General features: G+C 38.5%; 1 protein-coding gene across 3 annotated transcripts in view; it reads right to left on the bottom strand.

Moving 5' to 3' along the window:
- Window positions 1-133: 133 nt before the first annotated feature.
- The window catches only part of cpne2 (copine II), a 39630-nt gene continuing 20007 nt past the window's right edge, over window positions 134-19756 (bottom strand). For all 3 annotated transcript variants that reach the window (XM_026927407.3, XM_034305396.2, XM_034305397.2), the window contains exons 10-16: window positions 19407-19466; window positions 14348-14481; window positions 14155-14209; window positions 13533-13584; window positions 13253-13386; window positions 1371-1607; window positions 134-816 (exon numbers count right to left, since the gene is read on the bottom strand). In XM_026927407.3, the coding sequence (XP_026783208.1) occupies window positions 709-816; window positions 1371-1607; window positions 13253-13386; window positions 13533-13584; window positions 14155-14209; window positions 14348-14481; window positions 19407-19466 (780 nt within the window). In that variant the 3' untranslated portion in view covers window positions 134-708. The remainder of the gene's footprint in view (window positions 817-1370; window positions 1608-13252; window positions 13387-13532; window positions 13585-14154; window positions 14210-14347; window positions 14482-19406; window positions 19467-19756) is intronic.

The following is a 19756-nucleotide window of genomic DNA, read 5'->3' as shown; positions in this document are numbered from 1 at the left end:
AGTACATTTAATCATAATAATTTAAACCTCACTAATTGCAGACACAAGCTCCGCATACTCCATTAAATATTCTATAACAATAGTTTGCAGGTTAAAAACCTCTTTAAGGATGCACATATAACATGTGGACACGTTTCACTGCTAGCAACACCTCAAGTGAAATTTATTGACCTGAGTACTGTAACAAAAAAGACTGACCAAACTGTATAAAAGCAAAAAACATCACCTTGACCATGGTACTATACAACTGACAAATTACAAAGCACTACAGAAAAGATTACAAATATGAAAGATAATATCTCTTAAAACATATAATATACATTCAAAGGTTCTCAGCCCCTCTATGAATATTTAGCAGGGGTTCCTCATCTCTAGTTCTCAGTGCCTTTTGAGTTTGAAGGTTCTCTTTTTCCAACACACTCTGCTTGGTTATGAGCTGCTCCCGTTTGTCTGAGGATTGGAGTTGAGAACCCCTGCATTAGAGGAGTTAGTGTCTGACACACACACAACCTTACATTGCATCTTGTTTTAGAACTTGGCATATGTAAAACCAATAAATAAAAACATTTATTTATTAAAAACAATTATTTATAGAAAGGCATGCGCTTTGTCCATCAGAATGGTCAAGGATTTTTTTTTTTTTTTTTTTTTTTGTAAACAGTAAGTAGATTTTGGCAACATGCAGTGTGAACTCCACGCTTCAAACTTTCACTCCGGCATCGTGTTTCTAGGCGACAGGTTCCTCTGTTTGAAATACTGGGTAACCTGTTGAGGCAGCTCGGCCAATACTGATTTGGCTAAAGTTTCCTTCGGAGCCTGTGAGAAAAGCAAACACAAACATACAGTGCAGTCAGCTGATGCCATGCCAGAAATAAGGATTGCTCATTATCTTCCTGAAGCAGTGATCACCCTATCACTGAGGCAGATGCACTGATTGGGTAATGAAGTGGTGAATGCGCTCAGTACTTGAAATGAATTTCAATTTGTAGCAAAGAATGCCTCAGGGAGCATTGTGTGCGCTCTCTCACACTGTTGTGGAAGTCACATGTTCTGTAAAACACCCACTCCCACTCCCACACAAAGCTCTGGAGCTGATCCAGAACACCGAGCCACCACACGCAGCCTCATAGCGCCCACTGTATTGATTAAATGAGTAAGCTAAAACCTTGAGGTCAAATTACATGCTGTAATATTGACAGCGTAACACCATAGCGCAGCGACCTGTGACCTGTCTCAGCAACAATAATGTAGCTCTGTGCATAAAAGCTGTGTGCGAAAATGTGTCCTTACATAACAGTACCAGGGATGGAAGAGCTTGTTGAGACCAATACAGAGAGAAATTTCACCAGAAAAAGAGACTGAATACTCACATTGCGGAAGTCCCTGAATGGGACAAACTGCACTATGTCCCTGACCGCCTCTTCTCCAGTGTAGGAACGTAATACGCTGCTGTCTCCATCCAGAAACTCCATTGCTGCAAAGTCGGCATTGCCCACTCCAATAATAATGATGGACATAGGCAGTTTGGCAGCTTGTACTATCGCGTGGCGCGTCTCGTCCATGTCACTGATCACGCCATCGGTAATAATCAGCAACGTGAAGTATTGCTGCAGTTCACAGAAAGAAGAGAGCAATGTGGCATGAGATAAATAAAGGTATAAAAGGTCCACTTATGGCAGTAGACAATAAATAAATAAAAAATTGTCATAATGTTTACAATAAACAATTTATGCAAAACTACCGTAAAGGAATATATTACTACTTATGTGTTTAAAAGTACAGTACTCCACAGTACAATTTTCTGATTAAAAAAATAATAATAATAATACAATATGTATGGTTTATGGATATTCTTATGCTTGTGTGTTATTAGAGCATGTATGGTTAGTATGCCTCACAGTCCTAGGCAGTGAAATCCACCACATGATTCTTCTACATGGTCATGAAGCCAGCCAACTGCATCTTTTCCAACTGCTGCTCATGCTACTTCATGAGGAAGCTTAACACACTTAGAGGAAAGTGCTATCTACCCTCTTCCACATACATGAGATCACAGACACCCAATGACTGGCACCCAGTCACTGTGATTGACAGGCATGAGAGAGCAGGGCCATGTTTTCACACACCCACACACACAAATATCATGGCTAAATTTAATAATATACATTTAACATTGCCATTTATATTTATATATTTATTTAGAATTAGATTTATTATTTCCAAATTAATTTACTACTACTACTACTACTACTACTAGTAATAATAATAATAATAATAATAATAATAATAATTTATATAAATATATTGTTTGCATTAAAAAGTAATGTGAAAAATTTACACTGAAACCTACATTTTTCTTTAATATTTATATTTAAAATTTACATGTATAATTTATATTATTTATATAAATTATATAATAATTAACTGTCATACACTAATATAGTGATGTATTTTTGTCAGACTGACAAAGTGGCTGAGCCAAAGGTTTTTCTGAACGACTTCCCATTGTTAAAACTCTGGAGTTACTCTGCTGGTGGTCTGTACCATAGTGTACATTAACAATCTGTCAGTAATCTCTGGCATAAGTGCTGCTATTTAGCAAGCTGTTGACAATAAAATCATTTAGGACACCACACAGAGACAAGAGTCAATTTAGCTGAGGATGTGTCATTGCTGGTGTCTTTGCTTAATGATTTACTGTAATATCCTTTACAGAAAGCTTGAAACTGGATATTTGCAGTATACAGGGCTTACTGGCATCTCATTCTTGATTTTTCATTAATTTAGCTTGCTTGGTGTAGCTTATAAATGTAGATCTGACATTACTTTTTGTATCTTTTTGTCATTTCATTGTGGTACAACTGCTGCACTGTTCTGACAGAAATGTAAATGATTTAGTTCGCCCATGTTTGAAGCACTGCACAGTGTAATGCAGTACCTCTGAGACGATTGCATTTCATTCTGACACAAATTCAAAATTTCTTCTTTAAAGGCAAATCCAAGCAGAATGTTCTTTATTCACTAAGGTTGCATAGAAATAAATGCAAATTTGAGCACATGGAATGGCATGCAAACAAATCTGCATCTGATTCATGAAACCAAATCAGAATCAAAACAAGATTTGAGCTCAAATATGGACACAAATATTTCTCCCTAATTTAGAAATCAATTCCCACCTACTAGCCAGCTCTCACCTATCACATGAAAGCTGTCAACCAGGGAGAGTGAGGGCTAACACATGCTTCCTCTGTGACATGCAAAGCCAGCCAACACCATCTTTTCAAACTGCTGCATCACAGGGCAGCGTAACACACTCCGAGGAAAGCACCATGTGCCCTCTTCCGCATACAAGAGTTCACAGATGCCCATGATTGGCCAGCATTACTGTGCTTAACAAGGGAGAGTGTACACCAACATCTCCCACCCAGAGAGCACAACCAGTCTTGCTTCCTTGGCTCCCAACAGATGGGTGTGGCATCATCACGATTTGAACTCGCAATTTCATTTGACTCTCATTTACATATCTTATGCATACAGCACCAATTTACCATTAGATACATTTAATTTATACAAAATACCCCAAATTTATGCAGGTGTTGCAATAGTGCTGGAGTAAAGAGTAAGCATTCAGCAGGTTATTAAAATCTGAGGAAAGAACTATATATGGAAAGGGGAAAAAACACATTACAATGAAGCTGAGTTAAGTGACTTATATTTATGGCTAAGTTTTTATTCATTACACAGCATAAAAAGGTTAGACTTAGCTGAAGTAAGACGTAATTAAAGCTTTTATTTCTAAAAATATACTAGCCAAGTTTCGATCCTGAACAACAGACAAATTCTGAAAAGTAGACTACCAAAGTGAATGAAATCATGTCTGGTGTGTTTATATAACCTCAGAAAATGTGTGATAAATAGCCCATCTGCCCAAAACCCCACATCTAAGGCAGCTGTTGGTGGCGTCTCTTGTGTGCAAATGCTGGTTACTCAACCGAAGGACTAATGAGCTGTTGAACATCCACATCGGAGCATTTTGATTCACATGACACTAAACTGCATTTATTATATTTTAGTACGAGGTTCCTGTGCGAGCAACTGTTCTAGTTGTCTGCTATTTATATTACTACTTATACGTGCTATAAATACTGATGATAATGATTTTGATTATTTAACTCTAAATGAAGCATTTTTCAGGCTGTTAAAATGTTATGAAACGTATACACACCTTGACCAAAGACGAAACTTCTGAATAAAGAAACTGTCAGTGGAATTTGTGTATACTTGTTTTACCATTAGACTTGACCATGTGAAACTTTGATCAATTAAACATGACAATAAGTTTTCCACATAGTAAAAACTTCATGTTTCTCACTGAATGTCAAACAATCCATCAGGAGGAGGCTAGTAATAACACTGATGTGCAACAGACAAATTAGTGTGCTTTCACACTTTTTCACATTTTTTTTCACAGAAAAAGTGCTAACTGGAACACCTTTTGTGCTAAAATGGGGGAAAAAAGTGGCTCACGTGACACACACTGTAACCATAACAACGCTCTTATCAGTCCTAGTTAGTATCAGCTAACTAACCAGTCTAATCTAGATTAGATATAATAGTAAGAATAATAATTATTAGTAGTAGTGTTAGTTGCAATAGCAGTAGAAGTAGAAACAGTAGTTGCAGTAATAAGGATTAAATAAAGATGGGTTTAACTCTGGTGATGAGGAGGTTATTTGCAAGCTGATTAGTTAGCGAATACAAGCTAGAACCAGTAAGAGTGTTGTTATGGTTACAGTGTGCACGTCTTGTAAGCTGCTTTTTTATATCAGCACAAAAGGTGCTCTGGCCATTGCTTTTTTCCAAGTGTAAAAGCACCCTTACACACATGTCCCTTACACACACACACTGTCCTTCATGCAGTCTCACAAGAAAATGTTCTCCATTTTCTTGTAATTCTGTCACTTTTCTGACTCTTTCACTAAAATGACAGGAAGTGAATGTATATATACATTGGTATGAATGTCAGATGTGGATTATAGGGAATGTAATATTAATATATCTGCTTTCTGAATAGTGCTATATTTGTTTTGTTTTGTTTTGTTTGGACAATTTTTCCTTCTGACGTACCACTTCTAAGCTCTATGGCAAAGCCTTGTGTGCTTTAACAGTGAAATGACACATGGAAGGTACATGAAATACCACCATTTATGGGACAGCACTTAAAAGACTGTTCTAAGTGACAGGAAATATTTCTTTTCCATCTAAATTTTAATAAGAATGATATACAATGTGATTTATGATTGTGTGTTTGTCTTTAACACTTTAATATATAATGTTTGTATGACTGACTGCCTGACTACCTGTTGTTGAAATGTACCTCTACCTCTATAAGAGGCCTCGCAAAGCACAAAGTAAACTCATATATCAGAACTAAATTCAGCCGAATACCAGAACCTTGCAAACCTTTAGGCACTAGCTGTTTGTCCAAGCAGATGCTGAATCCAATTAAAATTACAAGCTAAATTGGTAATCACAACATTCAATCCAGCACCATAACCCTGCTTTAAAAAAGTTATAAGATATGAAAGTGTGTGGGGAGGCACATGATGAAACATCCCATACTCACACACCAGCAGGCAGAGCGTGAGGGAGGGTGTAAGTGCTAGAGGGGACTTTACACTGTCACTTTTTCCTCCTCCTGCTGCTTTCCACAGTAGCGCTTCCTCGACACTTTGATTTAGCACAGAGCTTTGTCTCTGCTCAGCATGCTGGGATAATGAATCTGTTTTCCAGCTGTACAACTGCTGCTGCTGCACTGACATACTGGATTTGCTCATCAGTGTCCTGGAGCACTACAACAGCAAGGGCCCTGAAATACAGCCCTACACCACCCACGCAGAAATGTCACGACAGATCGTACTCCTCTATCAACTTGGACAGTTGCCTAAAATTAAAGGATCCAGTGGGGCAAATGGGATGAGAACCTTGTACACTGTCTAATGAAATGTAATGTTTTGTTGCCTCATTCTATGGCTGGCATTATCATTATTCTAAAAATGAAAGGAAATGACCTCTTTTTTATCACAACAAAGTGGCTAAATAAAAGGCTGTCTTGTGCAATGCAGTGCAATGTGGTCATGTGGGGGAAAAAACAGCAGAAAGGGCCAAGGCCATGCTTCCCTGCCCTTAGGGAATAATGTGATGCTGGGAAGTGGTGAGCAACAGATCCCACAGGCACCGATTCAAGCTTCCCTACTGTCCTCAGGACACAACATAAATAGGCAAGCAGCTTTCCTGCTCCACGCGTACTTGTCATAGGTGTGACATGCTCTGGGCATGCTGTGGACATGTCCCCAGCACTCAGAGGCATAGCTGGGGGGTGAATTTTGGGTTTGAATCCCCTGACATATTGTATTACAGTTCCAAATGGTTATTTTTGAATGGATAACATAACATAACATAACACATATAGTGCAAATGTTTATATACATGTCAAATAACATTGTTCTGCACAGTAATTGCACTGTAATGATGCATGTAAAAGGTCAACAAAGTCATCATTACAAATGCATCACTTAATTTGTTTAATACATTGGCTACCAGCTGTTATAGTGCGAAACAGAATTACCTGGTAAACAGGACTAATCAGTATTTTTTTTGTTTCTGATTGAAAGCTACTAGCCGCTAGCTATGCTGAACAATCAGCAACTCAGTGTCTTGACTTTAATAAAAAATTTCTACCCAAATGTTTTCATAGTTTTTCTGTATCCCTTCCCGTATCCATGGAAACATCGCTCTCTGAGCTGAGGGATATCGAGGTGATGGCCGACGAAATACTAGAGGTTTTACTGCAGGAGGAGAAAAAGGTCTGGTTTTATGAGCTGAAATTTTAGAAGCTGAAATGAATTGTTGTTAGTTTCATTGTGCAGCTCACATGGAGATTTCTTTCAACATAATGAATTCCTGGCTATGCCACTGCCACCGCTTTTTGAAAGTGCACTTCATTAAAAATCTTTTACATATGCTGTCAGGAGAAGCCTAATCTGAAAGAATTGTAGAAAAATAACACTTAATTCATAACAACAAAATAACCTATGATATATTTTTAAATATAAAATGAGGCTTATATCAGTTGTATGTGTGATTATAATAGCCAATTTAATCGACCTGCATGATCGAGTTCCTTGGTTTACTTTCTTTTTCCTTTTAACAGCATCTAGTGAAGACAGTACGTAGGTGATGAAAACCATATCACCATTTAAATTTAAAAAGATTCCAAAGCATCAATTATTCAGTGATTGTGGGACATTTTTAAACACTATAAGCAGTGGCAGCTGGTGGTTTTTAAAATAGGGGAAGCACAGGAGTTTGTTATTGAAGTATATATCTATATATGTGTGTGTTTTCTGGCCTTGTGTTTAATTCTCAGTCTCTCCTCATAAGTAAGAGCATCAAAAGCCTTTTCAAAATCAGGTCGAAAAAATTAGTATTGTCTGTCATGTCACACTATAAAGCAGATAGACCGCTACCTAGCTAGCTACAATTCAAGGAACACAAATAATCAAACATAACTTTATACGTAAAAGTTATTTACAATATTTACCAACTACAAAAGATAAAATAACAAGCTATACTACTTGTGTAAATCTGTTATGGATTAGGCTACTGACCACTACTGCAGCTCTGAGCCCTCTGCAAGTCTGACTGGTACTGATATGTTTAGGTTTGAGATATCAGTCACGATCATTAAGGTTTCAGTGATTGGCAGTTACGAGAGATCTCCTAACCATGATATGGAGAAGCCATGCGTTCAGGCGGGACAAGCGAAGAGCACCAATAAATGTTTAGATGCAAAACCCACCCACTCCCATTCACCCCCAAAGATGCACGGTGTCCAAGCATGATGTATTAAAAGCCTGTTGTCCAATGAGCATTAATCTTTCCACCCATTAAAGCCTATAGAAGCCAAGGTTCAATTTGTTTCTATCGGAGATGTGTCATGGGCTTCAAAGGACATTTTCATGCAGGCTGTGCTGTCCACCGAAAACAGTTTACATTAAACAAGCAAACAGCATGATATTGCGGTGATATATTTGATAATTCGATGTGCTAAAATATTGAATTTCACCAAGAGTGATGAGGAATATAGACACATTTTTTAAATTTAATATAGAAACAGTTCATTGCCACATTTAAAAAAAAAAATTTAGGGGAAGTCAAGCATCCTCTGTACTCTTTAGAAATGTAAGAAATTACCTGTGACTAGAAGCATATCTTTTCTGTGAGACATGATAAATAAGAACTAAAAAAACATTTCAGAAACAATTTCCATTCGCTTTTGGACCTAGTTTATCATCTATCATGCAAGTGATCATTCCAAGTGATTTACACGACCACTCTCCCACCCATGTTTCTGCCCACTATGGTCTCTGAGCTGCAGCATGACTACCAGCATCTTTGTCCCCTTTCAAAACATATAGAAGCATAAATGTAGAGGACAAAAACATACACTACATCTATGCATGCATAATACAAACTGAAAGCAGACATACAGAGGACCATTCACACAAGCACACACAAAGTGAACTTCCTGCCCCCCCACCCCTATGCCCTACTGCGGCTTCTCTGAACTCCAGGCCTTTAATGTGCAAGAAACACGCTCATTAGTGTCTCATTATCTCAGTTCCACTACGATATACGCACTGAGGAAGACAGAGTGTACAGATGCATGCAGTTAAAGGTTTGGCTCAGTCAAAGTCAGTGCTCAGGAATGAGACTGTGTAATATTTAATGCAATGCTAAAAATGAATCACTGTGTAATACCAGGTGTTGGGAAAGAACCTGTAATATATCACGTAAGGAAACTCGTCTGATAAATCCTAATCTGACTTGCTAAAGACAGAACTATAACCTAAAAGCATTTTTAGATCACAGATATGGTGAGATAATCCTTTCAATTACAGTGTATTATATAATACCAATGTATTACAGTCCAGTAACAATTTATACAGTCTGGTGAAAATTATGTTAAAATATCATTTGTCTGTTTCCTGCTTTTGTTTACTTCACTACAAAAATTACAGCACTATTCGCCTTCTGTTGGGGACAATTCATATCTATCTCGCTCTTGCTTGCTCTCTCCATTTTTATCTCTTGTAGGTGGCAGGGTACAATTAGGGACAAAAAGCTCCAAGGCCCTCTTGAAGGAGGTTAAATGATAACTATTATGTCCTCCTACCAAGCAAAAACACACTGGTTACAGTGTATGTGTTTGTCTCTGTGTTTAGACAGTGAGAGGCCATCTTATATTATATACACACTTGGGAATTGCTGTTGCTGACCCAATGTATGCATGCAAAATCATGTGTCCACTGCATATTCTGGAAATAACACTTTTAATGTGCTTTGAAATTTTCAGAATGACACTCCAGCTGTTTGTGTCTTACTGGCCAGAATTATTATTTCATGTTGACCTGTACTGATCAGTATTGGACAGTTGATTACATTCCCTCATTCCGATCTCTCTATACTAACTGCTGTGTGAGTGGCTCAGTATTCAGAAACATAATCAGAACCCTCACACCGTCTACCTGTATTCTTGCTGTAATAAAAAATACACCCCTGTCTCGGCTCGTATAAGGCAGCCAAAGCGACTGGCCAGCAAACAAAGCAACCCGAGGGCTCTGCCTCATTAGTCATTAAAACCCACTAACGGTGGAGAAAAAGAGAGAACATTTGTTCACTGAATCAGCCACTATAAATATCTTTAATTGAAAAGGAAATTTAATGGCTGTTTTCAGCTGGGCTGATAATAAGACCAGGAGAAACTGTGAGCGCTGTGTCTGTTCAAAGTGGCTCAGCAGACTTTGAACTGACAACCCCAGACGCATTTTGTGGGATTTCTTGCAAAGCAATTAGGAGCTGCCGATCTAGGGCTTGGTTCTGGAGTAAGACAGCAAACACAACCACATTTAGTAGGAAGGGAGGAGCTGATTTTGTATATTTTGTACAGTTTGATCTGTACTCCAGCATACTGGGCTTGAAATAAAACAAAACTGCATTAATGCATCAACAAGTTGAGACCTTGGAATTATAAAGTTCTACCTGACAATTCTGTGATTTAAAGATCATGATTTACAAAAGGGTTTGAGGTCAAATCGGACACACTAGGTGTAAAATGTCTCATATGTTCAGTGGTATGTAAATACTATATTTATAACATTAACTTCATAGTTATTCTTTATAGTTTTATCAGTCGATTAACACATCAGATATACAAAAATTACACACACTAAAAGCTAGCAATAGTCTCGCTCTCCTTACCAGCTTTTAACTGCATAAATTACAGAAAAACACACCAAACACCTGTTAGCCACCAACTGACCTATGTTAGCATGCTAGCTAAAACAGGTTGGAGAATAAAATACAAATGTATTTGCAGATAAAATACACAGAATAAAGCAAGCAGAAACCACTACTGACACACCCCCAATGAGGATAAATTGGCTATCATTCACTAGCTTCCCACCAAATTACAGAACAAACAGATGCCTATTCCTATTCAGCAGGAAAAAGCTAAAACTCCATCACCAATGAATTCATTTGCTTCTTATCCTATTTAGTTGGTTTACATTCTCATGCTCTCCAACTCTCTGTCACTTGTGATTGGCTGTGGTTCCTGTCAGTCACCATGTAGCCAGAGTTCTTTCAGTTGGGACATGATGATGGTTAAGGTTAATTTCCCACTAGTTGCGACTCGACACACCTGAATATTTACAATATTATCAGGGCTACTCACAGCAACTCAGGGACATCATATTATAACAGTATTTTTTATGTTATAACATTCTCATTCTTTTTTTTTTTTCACACAAATACCCAGTGCACTGTAGCTTTAACTGAACCATATAAGAATCAGTTTCTTTTAAAAAATAGTCCTCTATTTCAATTTGAAGTCTGTGACCCAAAAATATCACAAGATTCTGGATATTGTCTCCATCTATGCTTAGGCAGGACTGTACTACAAACCATTTTTAGTTCCTAGTTATCTTATCTTTAACAAGTGAAATGCAAGTATTAGACTTGGTTACTCAAGAGCAAACCATTTTTAGCTCTGGCCCAACTCCACAGCTACCTTTGCAGCATGAATCAGTTTATAGCTTGTCTACAAGACAAAAGATACATCTACTAAGTCTTGAGGCATTTGGTTGGATCTTAACAGTTGAGATGCTTATGTACGTTTCAGAATTCATCCTGCTGCTATCTGCAGTCCTAAGGACAAGTGAGTCAATTCCAGTGCCAGTCATATATGCTCACGCCACCATGTTTCACAGATGGGGATGTATACTTTGCATCTTGAGCTGTTTTCTCTTTTTCTCGTTTTGCTCATGCCAATATTTTTGTCCTATGGTCATGCTGAATTATGATCCTTATTGTAGTCTTTGACATGTTTACCAATATATAGGGGTGACCTGTTTTTCTGTTTTTGAATGTAGTCTTCAGTCATCAGTGTCATGTCAACGCTGCAATCAGTGTTGAACGCCATTTCCCGGAAACACGCCACAGCCGAAAAATATGGCTGCCACAGACTACAGCACCCAGCCACGTTACACATTGACACATTCACGTTCACCTGATTTCCGATACAGCACACGTGGTTTCAATCATCCACACACCCTATAAATAGAGGCTTTGAACTTTCGCTCATTGCGAAGTATCTGCTCAGCTCTGTTCTACAACTGACGCACCAAGCCTTCTTGCCTGTGTTTATGCTCCTGGTTTTTGTTTCCTTGTTTATGTGATTTCGTCTCTGCCTTGGATATCATGTTTGTAATCACCAGACCTTCTGCCTGTTTCTGACAATGATTAAGCTACGTGGGTTTTTTTTTTTTTTTTGGATCTGTCTGCTATTTGCCATCTTTAATAAAAGCATTACCAGCAACTGCAGCAGTTTCTGCCACCTGACAGTCAGCTACTGTTGTCTACCAAGTTGTTTTTTGCTAAGCTCAGGAGTACATTCTTGTTTCCTAACAACATGCCAGACAGTTGATTATAACAGACCTCGTGCTTTTGCCATGTCTCGGATTAAATCCTTCTCAGGCTTACTCTGGGATATTTTCTTGACAATGAAACATCTTTGGTCTTCATGTTGAAAAAATGCCACAAAATGCCATATCTAGAATAAATAATTACTAAATAATAAAAGAAATAAATAATAAAAAATATTTAGGTATCTAATTCATGAACTACAAAAATAGATAGGACTTTGCTAAATTATGAATGGTGTTAAAAAATTATAAATGGCCAAGAAACCACTGAGGAGCTGTTGTACAATTACTTTTACTCTTTTACAATAAATGTAGAAAATGCCCTACGATTTCAAGTACAATGTAATGAGGTACAAAGGACAACACTTCAAATGCAAAGCACTGTCACATTAGAACCATATGGTGCACTAGTTTAAGCAAAGATTTCAAAACAAGACTACAAGAAATATTAGCAAGACAGCTTAATAAGACTGTCAAAGAGCCCATTCTTTAGAATGGATACTTAAACCCTCTAGTAAAGCTGAAGCTGACAGTGCACACATTCACTCTGAGCCCGCACAGCAAGCCGAGTTTGACCGGTGAAAAGCTGATGGTCTAGCTGGATCAACAGAGCCACATTGTTTTCATTAGGCTAGGCTCTGCTCTCGAAGTTTGGTTACACATTTCTGCACATGTCGCAGTCACCTAGCACACTGCCCACTTTTCACAGACCCACTTGGCAGAGCTTGGAGTAACACAAAGAGAAACACTGTTCCACCAGCAGAGGCGGGTGGAAACTGTTTCTGAAGGGATTTACAGAAGGTGGGTGTGGATCCATTGCAGTTTCTGCTCATGTTCTGAAAAAGGCAGGAATTCTGCAGCCAAGACAAGATACGTAATAGGATTCCATAAAAATAATTAAGTTTTTAACCATTGAAGAACATTTAAATATTTATATCACACACATCTTTTGACTCACTATAAGAGTCCTTTCATGCAAGTGAAGGAGTAATCGTTAATGTCTTGTGCTCATAATAATGATTAAACTGCCAGTGCCAAATTAAGTCCATTCTATTTTTAAGCTGAAATAAATGAGGTCTCATTGTACCAATCTAGTCAAAAGTAATGGTAATAATAAATTATACAGCAATAGTAGCAACTCGTACAGAAGCATTTCTGTACCATGTAGCTGTTTCTGTAAGAATGTTGCAAAATGTTGCTCTCACCGCTGCTGTGTCCTGTTGCAGGGCCTGTGAGGCGAAGCGCGCCACATGGTTGATTATGGGGGCGAAGTTAGTTGGTCCATAAAAGCGGATGTGAGGTAAACAGGCGGAATACGCCTGAACAATGCCCTCAACACCTGCACACAACAAAAACCATTACCCCTCATTACATCTACATAAAGAAGATTATAGTATGAAGAATTCACCAGTTCTCATGTCCTGATCTGAGGCATACATTTGTACCAAAAAGTGATAGTGTACCAGAAGGAAAGGATTGTCTCACCTGTGCAAAATGGATTGGTAGGGTCAAAGTTGATAGCAAATTCATGGGACACCTGTAATATTAGCAGACAAAGACCAACACTTTTATAACAGCATAAACACTTTAAGAGCCCTTAAGGCCCAGTGTATACTGATTAGGATGAAGCATGATTATAATACTCCAATTCTCCATTTAGACTAGATGGCTTCCAACATCCTTCCATTTTTAAAACAATTTATTTCCTCCTTACATTGTGGGATGAACCAGTGTATTTTTTTTCTCTCATCTAGAACTCTTCTCTTTAAAAAAAGAAAACACAACACATGCCTCTATTTCTCTCTTCACTTTCTCTCTCTCGCTTGTCTTTTTCATCACTCCAGTGCCATGGCAACCCAGATGGGATGACAGTTGCATAATCACTGGGATATGCATGTATTACACATTTTGTTCATCTCTCCATTTCTGCCATTTCTGAATTCAAATCAAGCTTCCCCAATCTTGCCTGCCATTCAATTTTCTCTCGCTCACCTTAATTCCATCTCAGAACTGGTGCCAACATCCAAACACATTTTCACTCACAAATTCACTCTCACATGAGTAAAAAAAAACACACACACACACATACACTCAGATACTTTCTCACCTTCCAGTCAGGCGGGAGTTGAGCACCAAATCCGAGTGCAGGAAACATTTTATCTCTGTGGACAGAAAACAGTGACCATATGTCTACCAACACCAACAATGTCTAAATACTGAACAATTGACAATGCTCATGGAAACTCAGTGAAACACTTCTTGGAATGAATAAAATGACTTTGTGTGGCACAGGCACTTACGAGTCATAGTCCTGTATGATCTGTCCCACGGCCCAGATGGCAGAGAGATACTCATTGCTGCCCATCGGGTTGATGTAGTGTAGTGAGGACGGCTCCCTGGGGTTCCCATTTGAAGCTGTGAAGTCAATGCCAACCTTTTGGTACACACATGCATACAAATATTTATTAAAAATATCTCAAATTAGCCATAATCAAGGAAGTTAATTCATGAACATTAAATGTATTACATGCACACTGGGAGCTTATCCTACATTAAAATTATTACTATTGTGTATTAGACACATTAGGCAACAATGCATTATCAGCCTGACTGGACTGGATAACTGCACACACACACACACACACACACACACACATGGCAATGCTGTGTGAACCTCCTTTTGTTGGAGCTGGATCAAATGGTCTCAGCCACAGGCGGTGTTGTCTTTGTTAAAGGAGGTTTATAAGTGAGCGCTGCTCAAGCTGAGCTCTGACAACTCTGTCCTCAGGCAGTGTTTATCAACCCACTGTGAGTCGAGTGCAAACCCGAGCCGTCACGATCCACACTACACACCTACTTACTGTACCAACATCAGCATCACGCCAGCGGCTCTACAGCTAGCCTGTCAGGTGAAGAGGAGAGGAGGGGAGGAGAGTAAAGATGAGAGAGGAACAAAGAGATGGTGAGACAAAGAGAAATTGATGGAGAGAAAGGGATAGATAGATAGATAGATAGATAGATAGATAGATAGATAGCTTTTGGCTTCCATAATTCATTTAATATGATATTGTTTTTTTTTTTTGTATATGGGGCATTAAATTACAAGCTCCACATTTTATTCACCTGTTTATTTGTACTGTATTTAACTGTTTTATATGTAGCATTTAAAATATGAAGCCTCCATTAATAAAGGATAAATTAACAACTACTGAGCAGTCATCTTTTAAGGAATGTAGGCCTATAATATATAAAAAAATGATAAAGTGCAATAAATCCATTTTAGAGTAACTGCGATAAATAAGCGAATAATCCTGACTACCAATTTAGACGCTAATGTTTGGCCACACAGGGTGTAAGAAAGAGACATAGAGAGAGATGGTAATAGAGAGTGACACAATGAGGGTGCCATTTCATGTGCTGGCCTGCGGGTGAACAGGTCATAGTTGGTCCTCCAAGTTCATGCAAAGCAGCAGTGACATTATGGGCTGCAGTGTGATAGTCACACATCTCTGACACCTTCCTTTCACTGTACGAGACACATTTTGGTCACACGAAACATAATACAGGGAATACAAACTACAGGGAATAAGTGCAAATGTTTAGGCATGGTCAGAAATTGGACATTTGATTTTAGTTGCACTTTAGAAACTTCAAAAATTTCCTTGATGATCTGGATTAAGAGTGAGGTTTCTCTACACAAATTCTGTTCCACCAAGGCCTTGGAGAATGCTATTTCATTTACTGTGTATATGGCTGTAATGTCAATAAAACTCTCAGACTTAATTTAATCTAATCGAAATACTTTCTGAGACATTTTTAGGAAAAAAGTATAGTTGGTGGATGTTACATGTGAACATTCGGGTGGATGTTTGCTAAAAGTGGTTTGAAGCTCAAAATCCAGAACCACTTCATGCCAGAAGGGAAGCTTTCTGAACAGACAGGTCTGTCAGATGTTGTTGGTCCAGACTATTCATTTTTTTTTTGTACCATTTACAGAGTTTACACCACATAGAGTTTCTTTTCTAAGCAGATATTTTACTAACAGCTGCCAAAATAATTACAGTAAAGACACATGATATTTGTGCTAAACATCACCACTTTACTATGTCTGTGTCTCAGTCCGTTTTCTCATTACGTCATCTACAATACTTGTTTATCACTAATTCTGTGAAAATCTTTTTATTGTTAACAATTCTAACTATAAAGATTAATAAGTATCTGGTTGTCTAATAATCTGATGCACTTCAGCTTCTCTACAGGCCACTGCCTTGCAGTCCATCATGCAGTGATGATCTTTTTTTTCCATCACCTACACGCAATGCCCACGTAAATAGATGTTCTGTTCCTGCTCCCACGGTCTGCTTGGCTACTGCTGAACCTGTGACCTTTGCGCTTCTAGTGCTACTGAAAGTGCTGGTTAACAGCTCACAGACCAAGCTTCATGCACTCTTCTAATGTTAAAGCAAGCAGAATATGCTTGCACTTTTGGAGCCCGCCTGCTAACCCTGCTAACACCCTCCATTATATCCAGCATAAGACTAACAGGCCCTTCATGGCACAGAGAAAGATTAGTCTATTTTCATTTGAACTGCCTTTTTCTTTCTTTCTTTCTTTCTTTCTTTCTTAATTTCTTTCCTTCCTTCCTTCCTTCCTTCCCTTTTCCTTCCCCTTTCCTTATCCCTCCCTCCCTTCCTTCCCCTTTCCTTCTCCCTCCCTTCCTTCTCCCTTCTTCCCTCCCTTCCTTTCCTTTCCTTCATTTTCCTTTCTTCCTTCCCTTCCTTCTCTGACCAAGGAGCAGATTAGGAGAACTCAGGAGAAGGAATTTCATTTTAACATATGTATGCCTACATCCCTGACTTATTAAAGGAGAAAAAGAGGAAGAAGCAGCTAGAGAAATCATGAATACATGTTACATGTTTTTCTACACCCAATACCTTTTTTTTTAAAAAAGAATGTGGCAAAGCAACAAAAACAAAAGGAATCTTATCACAGTTCTTGTCCAGCGCAGCCTTGGAAGCACAGCCAAGAATGCTCGTAATCATGAGCAGAACATCAGTCCATCTGTGGCGTACTTGAGCTTTTAAAGGTTACACATGAAGAAGGTAGAGCAAAACAGCTTTCCTCAGACCTTCCTGTAGCTCTCTGTATCTCTCTCCTGTCAGGGCCCTTTCAGTGCCATCACTATAGCAACCCGTGCCTTTCACTCACTTTCTGTGTCATTTAACCGAGTTACATAAAGGACCATGAGCAGAGGCTCTTCACTCAGACACCGCACAGAAAGAAGGCAGAGGAGTTTCACCCTCCACCACGCACCAATCAAAGAGCAGAGATGCATATGGCATCAGAAGCATTAAAAATAATAATAAAACCTCTCTTTTAGAAGTAAACATGGTCTCAGTCAGAACAGAATATGAAATAAAGTAATACAGTGATGTCAAGCTCTCTAATGCACCAGAGTGGTCATGGATTAAGACATCTAATATTAACCATTTAATTCATCTTATAAATATACATTTGTCTCATATTATGTATTTGTCTATTTATGTATACAACCCATTAAACACTTAGCTCATTACTCACTTACTGTCTATGATTGTAGACAGAAAATGTACTTAAACTAACAGGAAAGATCAATGTCACTGGAGTTTAAGGAGTTAACTGCAATGAAGAAAGCTCATTATGCAAAGCTTATAAGACCCTATTTTAGAGATACAGCCTGAAATGAGGATCCTTTCTACCTCCAGTAACTATATCAGTATATTCCTTCTTCTTTTCTGTACCAGTGTAATTCATCTTTTTTGAACCTGCTCTGCACTGTCCCCTTTCTGGGTGTCTAGCTTTAATTTTTTTTTTTTTTTGCAGTCCATTACTTCTGTAGCTATCTGCCCTTTACCCATAACTAGGCTGTCTGGTGTTCTGCCCATAGGTCTATCATTACCAACCTATTTTGTTGACCTGGTGGCTTTTTTTGCCATTCTTGGCAAGACATCTCGTCCTAGTTTACTGGAAGTGCCCACATCCTCCCTCACATACTCAAGGCATAAAAGATGGCTTATCTTTTCGCCCTGACCTGAGCGTCGCCCTGACCTGAGCGTCGCCCTGACCTGCACCAACATGCAATAGGATTTATCACTTTAGCACATCCTTTACTTGTTGGTCTGACTTTTTGTCTATATTTATTTATTTATTTATTTTTAATTTTTTTTATTATTATTATTTTATTTCTCTTTTCTCTGTACATCCCTATGTTGTTTTAAGCATATGTTGTGTACAAAATGGCATAAGTAAATCATAAAAAAATAACTCAGTAAGGTTCATCTTATAATACTTCGCCTGTCCTGCTTCCCCTTGTTTGGTTCATTAATTTTAATTAACGATGCAGCAATACCAATATTGGTATCAGGTATTGGTGTGATACCGTGATACTCATAAAAATGCTCTGATACCAACAACGATACCACATGAAGTTGACTGACTGTAAGTTGGCACATTAATGAACACACAATACAAAATGACAGTGATCTGGACATACACTATACCGCATGATGTAAAGTGCATGTAAGTTGGCACACTAATGAACAGACGATACAAAATGACAGCGATTTGGACATTATATACTTTTGGACATTACACTATATGTCCAAAAGTATGGGGACACCTGAAAATCATGTGTTTTTTGAAAATCCTATTCCAGATTTAGTCCCCCCTTTGAGGTTACAGTAACCTCCACTCTTCTGGGAAGGTTTTCCACTAGATTTTGGAGTGCAGCTGTGGGGATTTGTGTTCATTCAGACACAAGAGCATCAGTTTGGGCACTGATTTTGAGCGAGGAGGTGCTGAAGGTGCTGTGAACTCTGCACACACAGAGGTATTCATGAGCATGGAGCAGTGAAGCCAGCATGCAGAGAAACTGTCCCACGTGAGAACACTTCTGTTCTGCGAGCACTGAGACATGTCTTTTTGCCAGTCCACACGCAGGACGTCTATGGACTCTATTAAAAATACTGCTTAAATGCCATAAATTCTTAAACATAAAATCTTAAACATAAAACTCAGGATGTTCACTGCTAGGAACATACACCAACAACCAACATAAGCAGAGCTAAATAAAATGTTCCATGATGCAACTCTTAGCCCTGGTAGGCTACTTATTTCTGACACAGTATGGGTATGATGTCAGTATGTATATTAAAAGAGGAACGAGTAGGTTCCAAGTAATGCATACTGTACATACATGCAATATTACTACATTGTACTGTATTGTGTGACATCTCCCTTTAAAAATAAAGAATTTACAAAATCTGACAGAGAAGGAACTGAATTTATGCTTTACTAAACAGGAAACCAGGGCAAACTTACAGTGAACATAAGCTGACAGCCGCCCAGGATGTAATCCAAGAATGAGTAATCCCTCGTAATCTGAGGAGCATCAAACAAGCACACGGTCAGTCACACACTTCTCCATAAAGCATCCTTGTGAGGAGAGCAACACAAGAGCAAATAAATAGAGACGCTTTTATCATGTAGCCCCCTGTATGTGTGCACATGTGTCAGGGTCATACAAGCTGAACTGCTGATTACTGCAAATAATTGAGTCATTTTACCACTTAGCTGGGCGCATGGACAGGAGCAATTCTGCTCACTACTGATGGCTCAGGAGTAACAGGTGCCTTGTGCTGATATTAATACTATGTGTTATTTACCAGGGG

Source organism: Pangasianodon hypophthalmus, chromosome 6, assembly GCF_027358585.1.
Source record: "Pangasianodon hypophthalmus isolate fPanHyp1 chromosome 6, fPanHyp1.pri, whole genome shotgun sequence".
Taxonomy (NCBI): domain Eukaryota; kingdom Metazoa; phylum Chordata; class Actinopteri; order Siluriformes; family Pangasiidae; genus Pangasianodon; species Pangasianodon hypophthalmus.
This window is presented reverse-complemented; position numbering and strand designations above follow the sequence as displayed.